Below are 18,083 nucleotides of genomic sequence, written 5' to 3' on the forward strand. Positions count from 1 at the left end.
AAGCATTATATAAACTAATGTCACAAATCTTCATCAATGAGTTATTAAGGATTTGGAGGTGGTTTGTAAATAATAGAAAACCTGTTACCAAGCACATTGTACATAACAAATACAATAGAAGCCATATAATATAGTATGATAGAAGGAACACAAGATGTTACTTTTCCCCAGCTCACCTGATATTAAAATGTTTATTGAATGACTGATACTGTGACATAAATTGAACATACACAATTCATATTTAATTTTTATGTATTCTAGTGGCATATTGATTAACTCAGGTAGTCTGTCTTGGAACACTATCACCAAAAAGAGTGAAATACTTGAAAATTAATCATGTTTAACTATGAACATCTCTCCAAAAGGGGTAGTCTAAGTAGGTATGATGACATAGGCCTCTAATTCTAGCTCCCTGGGAAGTGGAAGAGAGAGGATCTCATGTTCAAAGCCAATCAAGGAAAAGTTAGTAAGACCTTTCTCAAAAAGAAAAGCAAAAGGACTGGGAGCAAAACTCAACTGGTAAAGTACAAGACAAAACCCTGGGTTCAATCCCCAGTACAGGACTGGGGGGAGAAAAAAAAATAGAGGATTCAATCCTTTAGAAGATTTAAGTTTCTAGTTAGAGTCTTAAAATGGCTCATTTATATGAAGTGAAAATAAAATCAGTCCAAAAAAGCAAACAAAAGAATTTTAGATGACATTTACTAAGCAGTTAGAAGACCTAATGGAACATCAACTGCATTTTACTCCAGAAAAATCTTACCATTTTCCTTTCAAACTGAAAGTAATTACAAATGTATTTTGCTATTTCTATGAAAGGGAACCTTTACTAAATAAGGAATTTTAAAGCAGAAAATGTATTTAAGATCAAGTCTTTATAAGCTGAATCCTTTTATGTCTACTGTGTCTCCTTGAAGTTGATTGATTTTATTTGCCCTCTTAAACCTTTTAATAAAGATACCTGTTTCTAAATTTGTTGCTAGTATTTAATATATTTCTTAAATCTGAGACTCTTGAGTTTCAGCTAAGAGCCTAAATTTTCCTTGAAGGAATAAGGGAAAAGTGTCCTTTGATCTTTAATTTCTTTATAACATATAGCATACATCAGAAGATCATTGTGATGGAAAAATAAAGGTAGTACTACTTCACAAGTTTCTGTCTAGTCTAGCTCTTTGTAATAATCATGTAGCTGATTTTCACAGAACAAGGACAATAGGAAAATGGAAGTAAGAAATAGTTTAGGAGATTGCAGCACCAGTAAGTAGCGTGAGAAATAGGATACACAACTCTGAAATACCACAACAGCTTTAGGAGTTAGTGACTGTTGGTACTCCATTTTACAGATTGACAACTAAAGCATAGAATAAAGACACATTAATAAACATGTCCACACTTTATTAAACTAAGCTATTAGCTGTGTATCTATATTACAAGTTCAAAACCTGAGCTGTCTATTGCCCCATAGAACTTATGAAACATTGCTCTGTGTCTCAGCCAATTTAGGTATAAACAAAAGCTTCAGTGATTCATCTATACAAGTGGGCTGAACTCTGAATGTAGAAAGAGCCCCAAAACTGCTAAAAGAAAGCAGATGCCTCCATGCTGGAAAATATTTCCATTTTATTAAAAGAAAGCTCTTTGTTGGAAGAGGTTTTTGTTTTTCCTAGAATAAGGTATTATTAATCACAGAGATTTAGAGATAAGAATGAAAAGAAATTACTGTTGATGAACAGGAGGGAACTGCTTCATTTTTATTCTGATTTTCTTTAAAGCTAATAGTAACACCCTTTAAAGTAACAATAAAATTGTAGAGGGCAAATATTTGCTTCAAACAACAAAACAGATTTCCCTTTGTCAATGTGAAATCCACTCCCTGCGAATACTGACTAAAGTGTCTGCTCGGTGCAGAAGAGGAAGAACACTTGCCAAAACAATGTGTGGGAGGTCTGAGAAGCTCCAGTTGGAGCAGCTCCCAGCATGAAGTGTGCACCATAGGTCCACAAAGACCCTGTGTTCTTCCCTAGGTCTCCAGCAGTCCACACCACAGACACTTCCTGTGAATGTGCTAATAGGCCTTATGAGAATGTTCTATAACCACCCATCTGTCACTTTTTACCAGACCTGATTGGCAAGCACTTGTAACAACTGACATCTGTTCTTGCTTATTGATATGCAGATTTATGGTAATTGCCACAAACAATAAGACACAAAATTACCTAAGGTGAACATTAAATTAAATTTTTGTGCCCTTCTCCTTATAATTTTTTTAATCTTAAGTTTCAAGTAGGCATATCATCTGTTTGCAGCACAATTTCTTTGTTTTGAGGACTTTTTTTTTCCAAATACAGAATGAAAAGTTGAATTCTTGTATCCCCAGCCTTTTCCCCTTGTGCTGTATCATAGCAGCTCACTGCTTGATTTCTTAAAACTTCAGTGCTCCACAAATGTAGTCACCTAGACTATTGCGCATAGTTTGAGGGGTACCCAGCTGGAGCACAGTGCTTCATGAAGTTAAATGGCATCATTTTTCTTCTCATAAAAGCTATTTGCTAAGCCAGAACTAGCTTCCAGAAGGGTGACAGGCGCCTCTCCGTCTGGTGCCCTTTCATCATGATTATGTAGGAGTAGCCAAGAAAGAGAAAAGTGTTACTGGGGGTGGAAAAGCTGAAACGGAGGCAAGGGAGCAATGCCCCAAAGAGAAGGAAGAGAAAGCAGTAACAGTAGAGGAACGAGGAATATGCATTCCAAATAAGTGGAATGAGGGCTCCCTGAGTGCTCTGAGCCACCCTCACTGTTGACTTAGCCCTGGGGAAGAAAAGGCAGTTACTGTAGGGGAAGGGAGAGCTTTCCTCCCCACCTGGACAGTAATTGCTCCGAGTCTTTAGTGGCTGAAACTAGAAGGCTAATGCAGGATTCTACAAAGTATGGTATGGTTAACAGGTAGCCACTGAAACTCTTGAATGTGAGCCTGTCCTCATGAGATATCAGTACTATTTAGAAGCCCACGATGGTGCAGGAATATCCTTGAGGAGGGACAGGCTAAAGTGAGACATCGGGCCTGGTAGAGGAAGAAAAGCTTCATACTTCACTCTCTGTGCCAGCTGCCGGGAAACCACAGCGAAGGGAGGAGGAGGTCTAGCTGAGACTCTGGGCCTGCAGGTTTCCTAGCTCCTACCTCTTTTCAAGTCCTCCCTCAGTTTTAGCTGTGTCCAGGAAAGCATCACTGAAGTTCTGGCTAGATGGGCTTCTGTTGTATGTATGTGTGTCTGCATGGGAGGAGACATTTCTTTGCTTTCTTTCTCTTCTCTCATCAGCTCTAACTCCTTCTTGATTCCTCATATACACCACTGTCCCAACCCTGGGCTTCTCAATCAGTAGCTTCCTACTAGATCATGTCCCTTTTTCAGGTTAACTAGATTAGAGGTTCTTCAGCTTTTTAAGGTTCATCACAAAAATTATCCCACACAAAAACATACATACTCACTTTTTCATAAAATTCCAGACTCCTGTCCCTAAGGCCTCCACAAACAAGGAAGGAGAGAAGAATAGCATGTTGACAGACTCGATATTGATAAGAAATGGCCATAGGAGTCCATTTGCTCACCCAGGCTACTGATCCGGGACATCCAAGATTCTGGTGATGGATGTGTAAGGAAATCACATTAGAGAGATTTAGAAAGCAGATACAAATACCGTACAAGTTATCAAGTAGTTAGTTACTTAGTGTAGTACTTAATTAGAGCATGAATACTGATTAACTCAGTTCTTAACTACCAATCAAGACAAGATCATAAATTTAGTACCTAAATTTCAGGTACCACAAACTGAATGGGCATTGTTATAAAGCTCTGTCTACCAGGCTTGCCATCCCTAACAAACAATTCATACATAATATGTTAACGAGGCCACTTAAAGTGAGGGGGAAGAGCAGGTCAAGGATTATCTGGTGCTTCAGCTATATTTCCTTTTGAAACCCCATGCTGTATCATCACTCTTCTCTTTGTCCTCCTGAACTCTCCTAAAGTTGTTTAAAAATACCAAGTAATGGAGGCCAAAAAACAAGAAGAGGGCAGGAGAGCCCCAAATTGGGAGCAAGAGAACAGAAGGAACACTATGGAAAAGCCATGTTGACAAGGAGAGGACAGATACACTAAAAAGAAAGTTGGACCTCCCTCTTGTTGACTCAGGACTGCTCCTTGGAGAGTGGGTAACAGTGCCTTGACTTTTGCACACTGGTTTCCTTTTGCCGTGAACTGGACAACAGAGTGCCTACAGAGGTGGGTGTGTTATAAACCCAGAGAGAGCACATGGTAAAGCACTGAGAAGCATACCTGGCCCACACTTCATCCTAATGACTGGTGCCCTCACTGAAGCAACATGGAATCTAGCTGAGTGTTTACGCTCTGAGCCTAACTGCGCAGGGCATTGTTCTTTGAACTTTATATACGTTGACAATCAGAAGACATACACTTATAATCCCATTTTACAGTTGAGAACCTAGCACAGGCCAGTTTACTCCAGATGGTTGAGGTTGGAGTAAATGGGACAGAGCTAGGTTTATTTGAACCCAAGGCCTACACACTTCTTCACCAGGCCACACTATGTTAAATGGCATTAATCATTTTTGTTACCAGCAGAGAATGCTGACCATTCCAAGCCCTAAGGATACATTATAAGGTAAAGAATGGGATGTCCCTCCCCAGATTGCATTGAGAAAGGCAGAAATGTAGGGTCAAACTGAGACACTTTGTAGAAGAGGACATCAAAGGCATGAAAGCTCGATGGATTGGCACATAGGTACCATGACAGACAAGCTAGAAGAGGCAGACACTAATCCTCCACTCCTCAGCTTACTAGTGCATTTCTGTGCTGCTTCATCATCTCCATCAACGCAGGGGCTTTCGTGAGAATGTGGTTCTAAGTTTGAGTCTATTTCCAGAATCCAGTGTGCTAGTAGGAACCTTCCAGTTACTGGCTTCCCCTGCTGCCAGATCCAGCAGCCTCCTGAGCACAGGCACTGTCTCATTTCCTACTTACCCTCAGCACCTTGCATAGATCTGACACATACAGACTGATGGATTGACAGAAAGATAGATGGGCAGGCAAGTGCAGCTCCTCCGTCTGACTGGTTCCCACTCTTCTCTTCCTTTTTTGCTAGCAGGCCTCTTATTTCCACTATTTTTATCTCAGCTTCTTGGGTTCATACTTTGTCCTTCCATTGTGTATTATTGGGCAGTGTTATCCATCCTCTGCAGTGATGCCTCAGAGCCGCGGTCACTCTACATGGCCTTTCTAGGTAACAACAAGGAAAGGTTAAAGAGGCTGTTAAACTCTCTAAGATGGTGGTGTGCATATAGGACAAATATGGAGAGACATCGACAAGGAACACACACCCTTAATCCTGAATTCTTAAGGGAACAAGGCAGTGGAGAAGAGAACCTCATTGTTGTTGGCTTGGCTCCAGGACTTTAATGAATGTCAGTGGGTAAGATGATGAATAAATATGATCTGAGAAGAAATTATGCAGTACATTTGCTTATTATTGAGGGAAAGCAGTCAATATTTGGTGCTGACATAAGTACAAAACAAAAAAGAATGGAGAAAACTGAAACTTTGGTTGGCTTTATAGACGACTGTATTCTTCATAGCAATTTCTTCAATATTTGTTATCATTACCTGTCCATATATCTTGAAGAAATTTGTCCACCAATTAACATATATTAAGCAGTAAATATGTGTGTGTGCTTAAGTGTTTATGTGGACTTATAAATAAGATGAGCTGGTATCAGTGGCTCACCTGTAATCCTAGCTAATCACCTGTGGCTCACTTGTAATCCTAGTTAATCAGGAGACTGAGAATCTAGTTCAAAGCCAGGCTAGTCAGGAAAGTCTATGAGATTCTTACTGCCACAAAACCCAGAAGTGGCACTGTGTCTTAAGTGGTAGAGTGCTAAACTTGAGGACAAAAGCTCAGGGACAGCACCCAAGTCCTAAGTTCATGCCCCAGGACCTGCACCCAAAAAAAAGGGATTAAAAACTTTCATCCTCAAGGAACTCAATTAGTATTTGGTTGTGATGGTAAGAAATACATATACGTAGTGTTTAAGTGGACTTTGAAGAGAGAGTCACAGAAAAGTGAGTTTGTAGATAACCACATAGAAAGTGCACATTAAGTGGAAATGGAGCCATCTTCAGAGAGAGACAGTGAATTGAGGGAGGAGGCCTTTACCCTAGGCTAAGGAGGCTCTGCTACAAAGCTTTGGCCAAGAACCTGAGTTCTTGGCTCCGTGGCTCTATTACTGCAATAACACTTGGGGGGCATAGTTGTTCTAGAGGAGGATCTGAGCTAGAATAATGGTTCTGTCAGGTGCATAGCATAGGATTTAATGTCAGTGCATAAACCCTGTTCTTTTCTTGGTGATTTATCTGATCATCTGGTTTACATCATTAAAACATCAGAGGGGACAGATGGATCAGTACAAATGTGCCTCATTCCTTGCAGATCACTTAGCCAGGATGCTCTTGTCACACTCACGCATGAAGTGGATTCTTGTTCCTTTTAGGAAGTAGAGTCCTTTACTGCGTTTAAGTGGACCTGCACTAAAATCCAGCAGTTCCTGTGTTTACTCCATTCCCTCTTTGCTAAAGTAACACTTAAAAGACCAATGGTTCTTAACACCTGCATTCCATTTGATACCATTTGACCCTTGATCCAAGACATCAAGAGAGATCTGTTTACATTTGCATTTGCTTGATAAAGAAGGGTTGCAAGAAAGGTGGATTTTTCTTTCAGAAATTTGCAAGATTTTACAAATACTTGTGTCCTGCTTCTAAGACATCTCTACCTAAGAAGTGAATAGGTATTTAGCTTTCACTCTAAGCCAATGGGTCTGGATGTCTCCTGGAAGCAGATAAGAGTATCATTTCAGACAAAATGAAAATGTATTGTTCAGCCAAGCCATCAGGAGCTTTTTTTAAGTAAAAATACACTCTGGTCAGAGACCAGGACAGAGGAGCCAGTGACAGCACTGCTGCTCAGCAGCCTTGCTTTCCTATAGAGCTCAGACCATAGTCAATGCCAGCGGCTGGGGGTTTACTCAGGTATATTACCTATCCCCTCCATCTACCTTCCCAACACATGAAAGCAGTTATCAGGCCATTCTGCCTAAAGCAGATTAAATTTGTTCAGTAGACACTTAGTAAGCATCTGGATTTAAGGCATGAAAAGGCAAAATTAAGCTGGTTACTTAACTCTTTCTATATAAGGAGAAAAGTACTTTTGTATTCTCTTACTACAAAGTGAATCATGGGGGGAAAAATCCTCCATTGAGAACCTGTGGGTTGAGAAATAGAGGGGGAAGAGAAAAGATGTTGGAAATACAGATACCACAGACACCAGGCCTGAGTCTAACGTTAACTGCTGGCTTCATATCTCATCAGATCCCACTCTTGCTTTCTTGCAAATTTTTTCTCCTTTCCTTTCTTTATACTAGTCAGAAATCCATTCTATTTAAGACAGTCCCATTTTAAAAGATGAATATCTGTAACACGTGAATACAGCTTTTTTTACAAATGAAGCTCTATTAAGGCACTGTCATTTAAATGCACATACTGAGTTCCTACTGTGGACACATGTTAGAGTTCCCCTTTAAAATAAATCTGGAGAGAGAAGTGCAATGGCAACAATAATAACAAAAATAATAGCTAATAATTACTTAGGACTTAGTTACATTGTGTCAGAGTAATTTTCATTTTTCATCTTATTTATCTGCACAGCAACCCTGTGAGGTCAGGTACACTCACTAATCACAAAATGAGAAGCTGAGTGCTAGTGGCTCACACCTGTAATCCTGAGGGCTGCAGTACAAAGCCAGCATGGACAGGAAAGCCTATGAGGCCCTTATCTCCAATTCTCAAAAAGCTGGAAGTGAAGCTGTGGCTCGAATGGTAGAGTGCTAGCAGAAAAGCTCTGGGAAAGTACCCAAGCCTGAGTTAAAGCCCCAGAACAAAGAAAGGAAGGGGAAGGGGAAAGGACTGAGTAATTTGCCTGGATTCCAGCAGCCAGAAAAGTGACAGAGGCAGGATTAGAACCTGTATCAGTTCAAGTTGAAAGTAGCATTTAACTGATGAATTATAATTTCCTCTGAAGTGTCTTATACATGCACCTGTACAGTGTAGGAGTTGGGAGTTTGCCCTGAAGCTTTTCCTGCAGCCATGTAAGCCCAAATCTCACCATTTCCTGACAGCTAAGTCACAGAAGCTGCCAGTCCACAAAGCCCTACTGTGACCAGTCAGTACACAATGACCACTAGACTTTCCTAGTTGGCTCTACAACATGGAGAAGAAACAGCAGGAAGGGGATACTGAGCTAGGACAAGCTGGGAGCTGACTCTGATGAGGAGCACTGGATGTATGGAATGCCGTTCTGAGTGCCCAGTCTCAAGAAGATGGAATCTTAAGGACCTGAAGAAGGTATTCTTGGAGGAGAGACTGCAGGCCCAGCCTCCCATGCAGTGGGCTCACCTCACGAGTCTAGGGCAGCTCTGTACATCATGAAAGCACCGGCACAAATGCGGGGATCCCCATGGCTTTGTGGGCCTACTTTGTTCGTGAACTTGGAAAGTCAAGTATCTTGCTAATGTCACTTTTTTCTTTCTACCACAGGCATGAATGCTTTACAGTTACAGAATCTGGCGACACTGGCTGCTGCCGCAGCAGCTGCCCAGACCTCAGCCACCAGCACCAATGCAAACCCTCTCTCTACCACAAGCAGCGCTCTGGGTGCCCTCACAAGTCCCGGTAAGTAGAGGCTTGCTTTTTCCCTGTGTGTGATAAAAAGCACTGTGTGCTTGAGTCTGTACATACCACACCATGGGTAAAGGGTGGGGACTGATAAGTCTAGGATGAGTGGAACAAGATCTAATGTGTGTTATCTTCCAAGGTCAAAATGAGAAATGTTCTCAGTGAGAGAATCCACCATTATTGTGATTTTCCCGTATCTTTTTTACTTTCAGAAAGGCTTATTTTGTCTATTTGTACTGTGAGGCGCGTTAGTTGCTTGGTCCTGTTTTTTTTGTCCTGTCCTCAGGAATTTAAGAAAATGATAGAATTTAAGAATTCTTCATTAAATATCAAAATTCATAATCATCCAAACGTTGGATTTTATATCAGTTCATTTCTTCATATCTGATTTTTAAATCCCTAACCTAGCAAGACACATCTTTGTTTTCACTATGATCTGATTCTAAACTATGTAATGAGGTCTTTTTTCCTCAGAAATGTTGTTGCCTTATTCAAAAGCATATGACATTTTTCTTTTCATACATGGTAAATATGTGGTTAGTTACCTAGATACTATAATTTGTTTTCTTTTAAAAAATGAAAAGTTAGAATGTTTTGCTGGCTTTCTTTCACTCTGAATTTTCTAGACTTGAGTAGATGATCTCACCACCTTTTCTGTTACATGAAGGAGTTGGCCGGGACAGCTTCTTCTGACACTCTCTAAGTGTACACAAATAATTAGCTAAGTGTTGGCAAAATAATTGTTTAGGGTTTTCTCAGAAAACAATTAAATGAAAGCTACAGCCTGCAATAGACCTAGCTTCCTCAAGGCTTTTGACTTGAAGGAGTGTGGAGACAAGAGCATATAACACTCAAAGCACTAGATCTTATATCTTTATAAAAATTTGTGAACATAAGACATTTCATCAGGAGTATGATTTTGAGGGAGAAACCTAAAGATATTTAGGAGAATCTGGTGAGTTTATCTTAATATGCTGAAATCTCTTGGTAATAATGCTTAGGGGTATAGTGACCCTATTTCTTAAAATGTTTTGAAAACATATTACTACTATAATAGGCTTCATTTTCATAGGATATATTGAACTCCTCGAAAATCAACTTAAGTAATCTTTTTCAAGAAATTAAGTTTATATATATATATATAATATGATTCACAAACTTAGGTAAAGCAATCCTTCAATGACCCCTTTTGAAAACTAAACATCTTTAATATATTCAGTTGCCCCTTTTAAGAAATAAGTGATTTTTCTTAAAACCATTAAGATTTGTTCCCTGTACTTTATCTGTTTTATAAGTGAAATTACCATGTATTAATATTTTCCCCTATAAAAACTAAAATAATCACATTTTAAAAATGTATTATACCTACATTTTACTTTATTTCTAGTCAGAGACTTGGCAGTTTAAGAAGCCAAGTGCAAAAGCAGACATAACTGATCAGTTATGTCTCATATGTATTACATGCTTTCTTCAATATTAGACATTGTCCTGATGTTAGGAAAATAACAGTGAACCAGACACACATGTAGTACCTTCACTCATAAGTCTTTTAGTCTCTCCACGCATCCTGGACAAGCAGCATATAAATGTAAGATACAGACATGGTAGCCAAGGCTGTTATAAGAGCAAACAGAACAACAGAGATAGGATGAAGGAATCAAAGGAAGCAATCCCTCTCTTAAAAGGTAGCATTTGAGCAGAAGCCTGAATTGAGTGAAGAAAACCATGTAGAGTCTTTAGAAGACAGAGCATTGTAAAGACAGAGGAGCAGGAGAGACCTTGAGAGTAAACTAGAAAGGAAGTTTTGGTGCTGAGCAAAGGGAAGGAAAGGGAGAAGATTGTGGTAAGGTGCGTGTCATTGGATTCACAGCCATTTGTATTAGTCAGCATTTTTGTCACTGTGACAGAATGCCTGACATAAACAACCTGAGGAGATGAAGGATGTTTGCTCACTGTATCAGAGGGTTCAGTCCATACTCACTTGACTCAGTGGTGAAGTAGAATATCATGTTGACAGGAACATGTGATGATGGGAGGCTGTTAAACTCATGGCAGACAGTAAGTGAAAAAGGGAATACAGAAAGGGGGTAGGTCAAAATGTAGCTTTCAAGGATAAACCCACCAGTTACCCCCAGTGACCTGTTTCCTCCAGATGGACCCTACGTACTAAAGTCTCCAACAACTCCCAAAATAGTACCAACTATGGACCAGGCATTCAACACATAAGTTTGGACGACAGGGGATTTCATGTTTAAACAATAATACCAAAGATCACAAATTGGTTATAATCTTCTTAAATGTGGGATGCACAACACAGGTTGATAGTCTGAGCATTTGTCAGGAGGAATTTTAAACATACTTGCCCATCCCAATTATTTCTGTGGCCACAATGAAAGAGAAATTGGGTTTGTAGATTTCTTTTCCTTCCTCTCGCTCTAGTCACAAATGGCCACAGCAAAGCATCTCCCGTACCCCTAAGGGGGAGGTGTCCTAGGAGCCCAGCTTGTTCCCTCTGTGTCTACCGCCACCTGAGACAGCACTGAATGTGACTTTTCTCTTCTCTGTTGAGGAATGCTTGAATAATACCTGAAAGTATTTTATTAGAACCCTGAAACATAGCGGTAAAAATGGTGTGAATCCACATTTCAATTACTTTTGCTAAGAGTAACTTTACTTCGGATTCAAGTGAAAGTAAATGCATTTGTGTGATTTCCATCAGGGACTTTTATAAATTCACAGAAAATGTGGTAAGTAGAGTTCAAGACTCTCCCCCTTATCCAGGTGATTTCCTGTGTGGTAAAAGGAAGATATCCCCAAAGCCAATACCATTATTTATTTATTTTTTAAATAGATAGTGGGTTGGCTGGCTTTTTGTACCATGTACACATACAGCCATTGTGTGAAAGTGAATGGAAGACCCACCCCCTCACTTCTATACATGCCCTGCATTTGCTACATTTTTAAATGTCTCCAAGTTCAGACAAATTCATCTAGAAAGGAAAGGGGCAGTTTAACTCCCCAAACTATTAATTTTTTTAGTAATTGTAAATTTATCTTTTCAATTTTGCATACCCAGAAAAAGTCTCCCTACAGCATTATTATAAATGATTTTAAATAGTCTTGGCTTTGAACCATGAGCAATTTAGCTTTAATTTTTGTTTAAAAAAATCCCCTGAGGCCATAAATAGGTTCCTTTGTCTCATGGCCTTGAAATAAAAATTAAAATAGTTTAAATTGCCCATGGTTAGAATAAGTATTTCATGTAATTATCAGATGGTAGTGAATAACATTAGAAATTAAATCATGGAAGAATAAAAACCAGGTAAGTGCATATTATGCCTTTTATGAGTTTCTCATGGGTCTTTTGAAGCTTAATCTAATCGTGTTTTTAAGTTTTATTTTGATAGGATAATTTTTCCTTTGTTTATTTCAAGTCTCCTATTTAATTAATTCATTCCTGGGTCATTTCTTCTTACCTAGTTTGGAACCTGTTTTTGAGGTTTCTGTTTATAGAGAGTAGCAAATTGTAGGTTAGGCATTGCAGCTAGATTGTAAAGATAATATTCTTCTCAGACCCTGTTCCTAGATGTGTTGTTTTATCTGATAATTTTAAGAGCTTAGAAGACAGCATGACTTAACCATATACGAACCTTTCTTTGGCATTTTCTATCTAAATCCTAAAAGTGCATTTATGTGTCACACTATTTCACTGACCTTCCTCTGTTCTCTTTTTTTAAAGAAAAAGACATTTTAAAATTCTCCAGATGTTTCTGTAAGTACAGACTCAGTCAAGTGCACACTTCAGGATAATGGATAATTTCTTTCAATAGTGAAAAGCATCTTAAAATGCAGTCAGCACTATTCCATGCCTACTGAAGCCTCTTCAAAGAGTTTTCCCTTTAAATTCTGAACAATCTTTTCCCCTAGCTTCAGCTTTCTTGAAGGCTAAGACCAAGTCCCAGGAAAATGTTGAACCCTCTGGATAGTTTGAGGTTAGCAGAAGTGGAAGGTGTTTTGATGTGATTCTGGCCTTTCCTGCATTCCTCACATGGTGATAACTGATGAGCAGGTTTTGTCTGCTGTCCCTAAATCCCTACAGCAGCTACATGAGCAGTAGGAAACTGAACTTCATCTGGAAGTTATAGTATAGTCTTTCAGTTCACAGAATTGTTTGCTATCCTACAGTGTACATTATATCATATAGTTCACAGAATTGTTTGCTATCCTACAATGTACATTATATCATATGAGACCTGCATTCTGTGGAGTCAGGCAGTTCGTAGGCTAATTAAATCACATTTCTATCTAGTATTTGTTGGATCAGTATATAAAAATGCCTCAGTTCTACACTGCCCCTCCAAGTAGTAACATTCACTTGGTAGTAAGTAGCACATGGCAGACTATGATGAGGCCCAGAGACAGGGACAGACAGACCAGGGACTCTGGGAGGGGCCATCTTTCTAAGGGGACTGCAATGATAGCTCAACTTTAGACAGCCCAAGACTAAACTTCCACGTGACTTGTTCTTCCTACTGGCTTCCCACCATTTTCAGTCACTAATGGAACTCAGTAGCTGGATCTTACAACCAGCCATAGTTCAGTAGTACACCTCAAACAGCAGCCTTCATACTTTTATCAGTACCTAAGAGAAAAAAGGATCAATTCAAATGCCACCTCCACTGATAAAGCCTTCCTTCCAGTACAGCTTCATTTCCACATGCTATCTCCAATATAAATACTTACCTAGTTCTAAAAAACTACCAGGAACTCCTTGAGGGCATTGGAGGCAGTGTGGAATATTAGCAAGAATAGGAGTCCTGTAAGCCCCACCCACATTCTTTAATACTGCCAGCCCTCCATTAAGATACTCATATTTTCTTTCAGGACAGATGTTTGGGCACATATCTTGTGTCTTACCATCTATATAGTAAGCTTTTTAAAGCATTAACAGTATGTTATGTGTTTGTATTTGCCCTTGCGTTTAGAACAAGACAAACACAAAGGCCTTCAAAGGTTTGTTTGTTTGTTTTTAATTAATTCAAAAGAAGAACCAAGTGAAACAATCTGGCATGCAAGAACCATTCATTCTGTCTAGCCCGGTGTACACTTTTCTGAGGAGCCACTGAGCTGACATCAGTTAATCAGCCTTACAATATGTGGTTCTTGAGTAATCCAAACATAAACACATCTCACATGTGAATATTCACCTCTATTCTTCATTCTGAAGAAGGAATCAATAACATATTAAACTCACATGAAACCATTTTTTAATTACAAGATTGTGCCCAAAAAATGGCTTCAAAATCATGGCATAAAATAAAGTCTACAGTCTTAAAGAAAGATACTTAATTTTCAGAACAACTTACTCTAATGTGGGCCTTTGAAAAATGACCCTCAGATCATCCTCGGCAACCTCTCCTTTATTACATGTACATCAGTAATTCTGCATAGCTTCTGGTATTCCTCTACTGGTTAGATAAAGTGAGGTCCCATTTAGCTTTTCAAAGTGTTTTTTAATTTATATTGCACTTGTAAAATACAGGACTTATTATTATTGGAAAATATATTAGAAAGTAATACATTTAGAATACAGTGAAAATGGGTCCCATCTAGGGTGAGAATGATTTTTACCACAGCACAAGTTTCTACTGAAGTGTAGGGGCTTGAAGTATTAAAAGCTACCTCAGGACTAGCCCTCTGGCACAATCACTGTCTCAAAGGTGGAGGAAGCTTACTGAATTACATCTGACCTCTAGTATACAGTTTAGTGGTTTGGGGAAATAAGGTAAAGATCTGTTGTTTCAAGAACTATTCATTGAACTAGCTTAGGCTAGAAAGAGACCAATTTTAATCCTTAGGGGGGTGGACTACTCAAAAACTCCTTCTAATGATACTCAGTGAACTTAATGGGCCACAGAGGTAGGTAGGAAGTTTAATTGCAGTGTTCCCTAAGACTCTGTGATCTTATCTTCCATTTGAGGTTCTATTTGCATTTTTCAATCACTCTTGCCTGAATACTACCTATCATTATTCCCCCATCAAGGACACAAAATCATGACATGTTTTAGGGAATGGGAAGTCCAAGTCAGACCTTTGGCTGCTTCCTGCTGGAATGAGGCCTAGGTCAGAAGCCTCTGGTCTTCACTCTGTTGATGGGGATAGCAGGGACAACTGGGATCCCAGGTCCTGATTCATAGGAGCTCTGTAGTAAGGGTGTATTTTTAGGAGATTATAACCAACAGTAGTTGTGTTTACAAAAGAGCTATAATCAGAACTTAGCAGAATTAGCCCTTAAACTATAGTTTTATAGCCAGGAGACAAGAGAAAATAAGCTTTTTCCCATAGGAAAAAGACCATCTGAGTTTCTCCTGGATCTATAGAAATGCCAGGTGATAGGTAAGCAAGGGTGCACATTCCTATTCAGTTGGAAGGTAGACAAGCATGGTTACACATGGACATCAGGTAATCATGCTTATGAACTATTTCTTCTCAACTCTTGGCTTCAGTAACTTTTGAAAAGGTGACTCCCATCTCAATTCTGGTAAGTTTTCTTTCTCTGCATTGTCCCTTTCTAGTCCCTCATTGTCAGGATAAAGCCTTGTCTTGGTGTCTTTTCTTATTGCCAAGATGAAGTGTCCCAGTTAGTTTTTCCTTGTTGAGATGTCCTGATTGGTCTCATCCCATTTTGGAAAGGTATGACAGCTAGATCAGGTCTGTACCAGTAACATCCTTTATAGCCAAATTTAAGAAATGAGATTAGAAAAAAAATAGCTTCTACATAGTGTTTAAGTTGAATCCATTAAGTTTTAAGTGCTAAATACTTGTAAGAACCATCTTCTTTGGGCATGATTGCAAATGCTCAGGGAGACTCAAATCTAGAAAGACAAAAGACCTGGAATAGCTGTGGTTAAAATTTTGAAACAATTAGCAATTGACAGAGCACTCTACTTATCTTTCATTGTATATAACATTTTAGGCTCATTGACAGCTTGTTAGGACCACTAAGCTTTCCTTGTTAAAATTAAAATTATAACATAAACCTGTTGAGGACTAATATCATTAGTTCAGAGGTGTATGTACTTGGTAATTTCTTCCTAAAGTTTGCATTCTAGAAGATTTAACATAAAGTGGTCATTTAAGAGACATAAAATAGACATTCACATCACCTCTTCAGTTTCTTAAGTTGTTGAAAACAATCTTTTTAACCTATATGATTACATTTTTCCATTAAATTAAAAACAAACTTTTTCTGCTATTCTATAGACTTTTTTAATTAACAGCTATCAATATAAAAAGGTCTTTAATTCCAGGTTCACATCACTTCTCTGCCTACAGAGCTGTGATATCTGCCCTGCCCCATGAGCAACCACCCAAATGCTAACTTCATAAAACCCTTCTCTGGCCCCTTTCTGTGTGGCTTTCCTGACATGGCCCAATACCAGGAAAGAACTCCAAATAAGTTGTGTCTGCCTGAGCTGATGAAGATAATACAGGGTGAGAAAAAGAAAGCACCTGTCCGACAGTAGAAAAGTATTTGCAGAGCAGAATAGGCATCTCCTTAACCCAGGCAGAGGTTCTTATGTCCTGCAGAAACAGATAGGTTTGATCTGAGTGATGGCATCAAAATATATTACTTAGAAATCAGCACCTTGTCTTACCAGGCAAGACAAAAAATGTCGTGAAAGGGAAGTATATTTAAAGAGGAATATACTTTCAGTAAACTGAAAGTGGGTCATCTCTAGAATAAGAATGACACAGAGCACTTTATTAATACAGGGACCATATTTATATGAAGAATATCTAGGTTATTTGCCCTTCTCTTCTTACGTAGCCTTATGTATAACCTTCAATTACTGCTTATTTTCAGGGAAAAGTAGTCAGTTCTCCTCACTATTAACTATCCTTTTACTTTATTTTATTTTTTAGTTGGTCGTGGGGCTTGAACTCTGGGCCTGAACACTAGTACTCTACCACTTGAGCCACAGAGCCACTTTCAGTTTTCTGGTAGTTTATTGTAGATAAGATTTTCACGGCTTTTCCTGCCCGAGCTGGCTTTGAACCACAATCCTCAGATCTCAGCTTCCTGAGTAGCTAGGATTACAGGTGTGAGCACCAGCACCTGGCTTTTAACTATCCTTATAAGTGGTTTAATCGAACAGAATCAGGCAGTTAGAAACATGAGCTATTTATTTGTGGGCTTGTATCAAACATCTTCACATCCTCTTTGCTACAGAAAGAGGACTGATAACCCTGTTATTCCCCCTTCCTTGCGTTTGTTTTTTTGGAAGTATAGTATCTGTTCCTGACATTAATGAACTCATTGTATTTTCATTAATATTAATGGGGTAAAAATTACACTAGATGTTCCACAAATAAAATGTCACTGTAGTGACTATAATATTCGAATCTATTTTTCATTAATTAAAAAAATACTTATTGAACATCTAATACTAACTTGGGACTATGCTAGACATTTGACATCTGTCAGTGGATACAGCTACCCTTGTGTACTTTATATGCTAGCATTCATTTTTTTGTTTTTTCCCTTCCTTTTGTTTGTGCTGGTCCTGAAGCTTGCACTCAGGAACTGGGTGCTGTCCCTTAGTTTTTTGCTCTAGGCTAGTGCTATACCACTTAAGCCACAGTGCCACTTTTGGCTTTTTAGTAGTTAACTGGAGATAAGAGTCTCACAGACTTTACTGCCCAGGCTGGTTTTGAACTATAATCCTCATATCTTAGCCTCCTAAGTAGCTAGGATTACAGGCGTGAACTACTGGCGCCCAGCTAGCATTGGCTTTTTAAAAGTACTTTTTTACTAAGTTTCCCCCATAGGAAAATAATTTGAATAGCCCTTAAATGTAAACTATAATATCTATACCCTTTCATTTTATACCTACATTAAATTTTGAGTTAGATAAGATGAAGAAGGAGAACAACTTTATCCACTTTTTTCCATTATATTCTCTTTTACACATTTAATGTAGCAAAGAGTTCTGAATAGCCCTTTAGGTTGTTTTGGCAGGGACAAAAACAGCAAATGTGAGGGTTTTTCCAGATAGAAGGATGCTTGGACTTCTGCTTAGTGGCTTCTCAGCACAAGTGCTGCACCAAAACGAAAAGGCTTTGGACATTTAAAATGCACAATTTGGGGGGGGGGGGGAAGTAGTTGGAAATGGCTTTTTACTAATTGGCTGTTACTTGGGCATTGATCAAATATTTATCAAACAGAAGTTATATGGAATTAGCTTTAAATTTCACTTGTCATTAGGACAATGGTGTGA

General features: G+C 38.8%; 1 protein-coding gene across 20 annotated transcripts in view; it reads left to right on the plus strand.

Moving 5' to 3' along the window:
- Positions 1-18,083, plus strand: part of Celf2 (CUGBP Elav-like family member 2) — a 778,786-nt gene that overhangs the window by 733,160 nt on the left and 27,543 nt on the right. For all 20 annotated transcript variants that reach the window (XM_069990343.1, XM_069990336.1, XM_069990333.1 and 17 more), the window contains one exon: positions 8,665-8,799. In XM_069990343.1, the coding sequence (XP_069846444.1) occupies positions 8,665-8,799 (135 nt within the window). The remainder of the gene's footprint in view (positions 1-8,664; positions 8,800-18,083) is intronic.

Source organism: Dipodomys merriami, unplaced genomic scaffold (assembly GCF_024711535.1).
Source record: "Dipodomys merriami isolate MVZ:Mamm:240054 unplaced genomic scaffold, mDipMer1.0.p SCAF_4, whole genome shotgun sequence".
Taxonomy (NCBI): Eukaryota; Metazoa; Chordata; class Mammalia; order Rodentia; family Heteromyidae; genus Dipodomys; species Dipodomys merriami.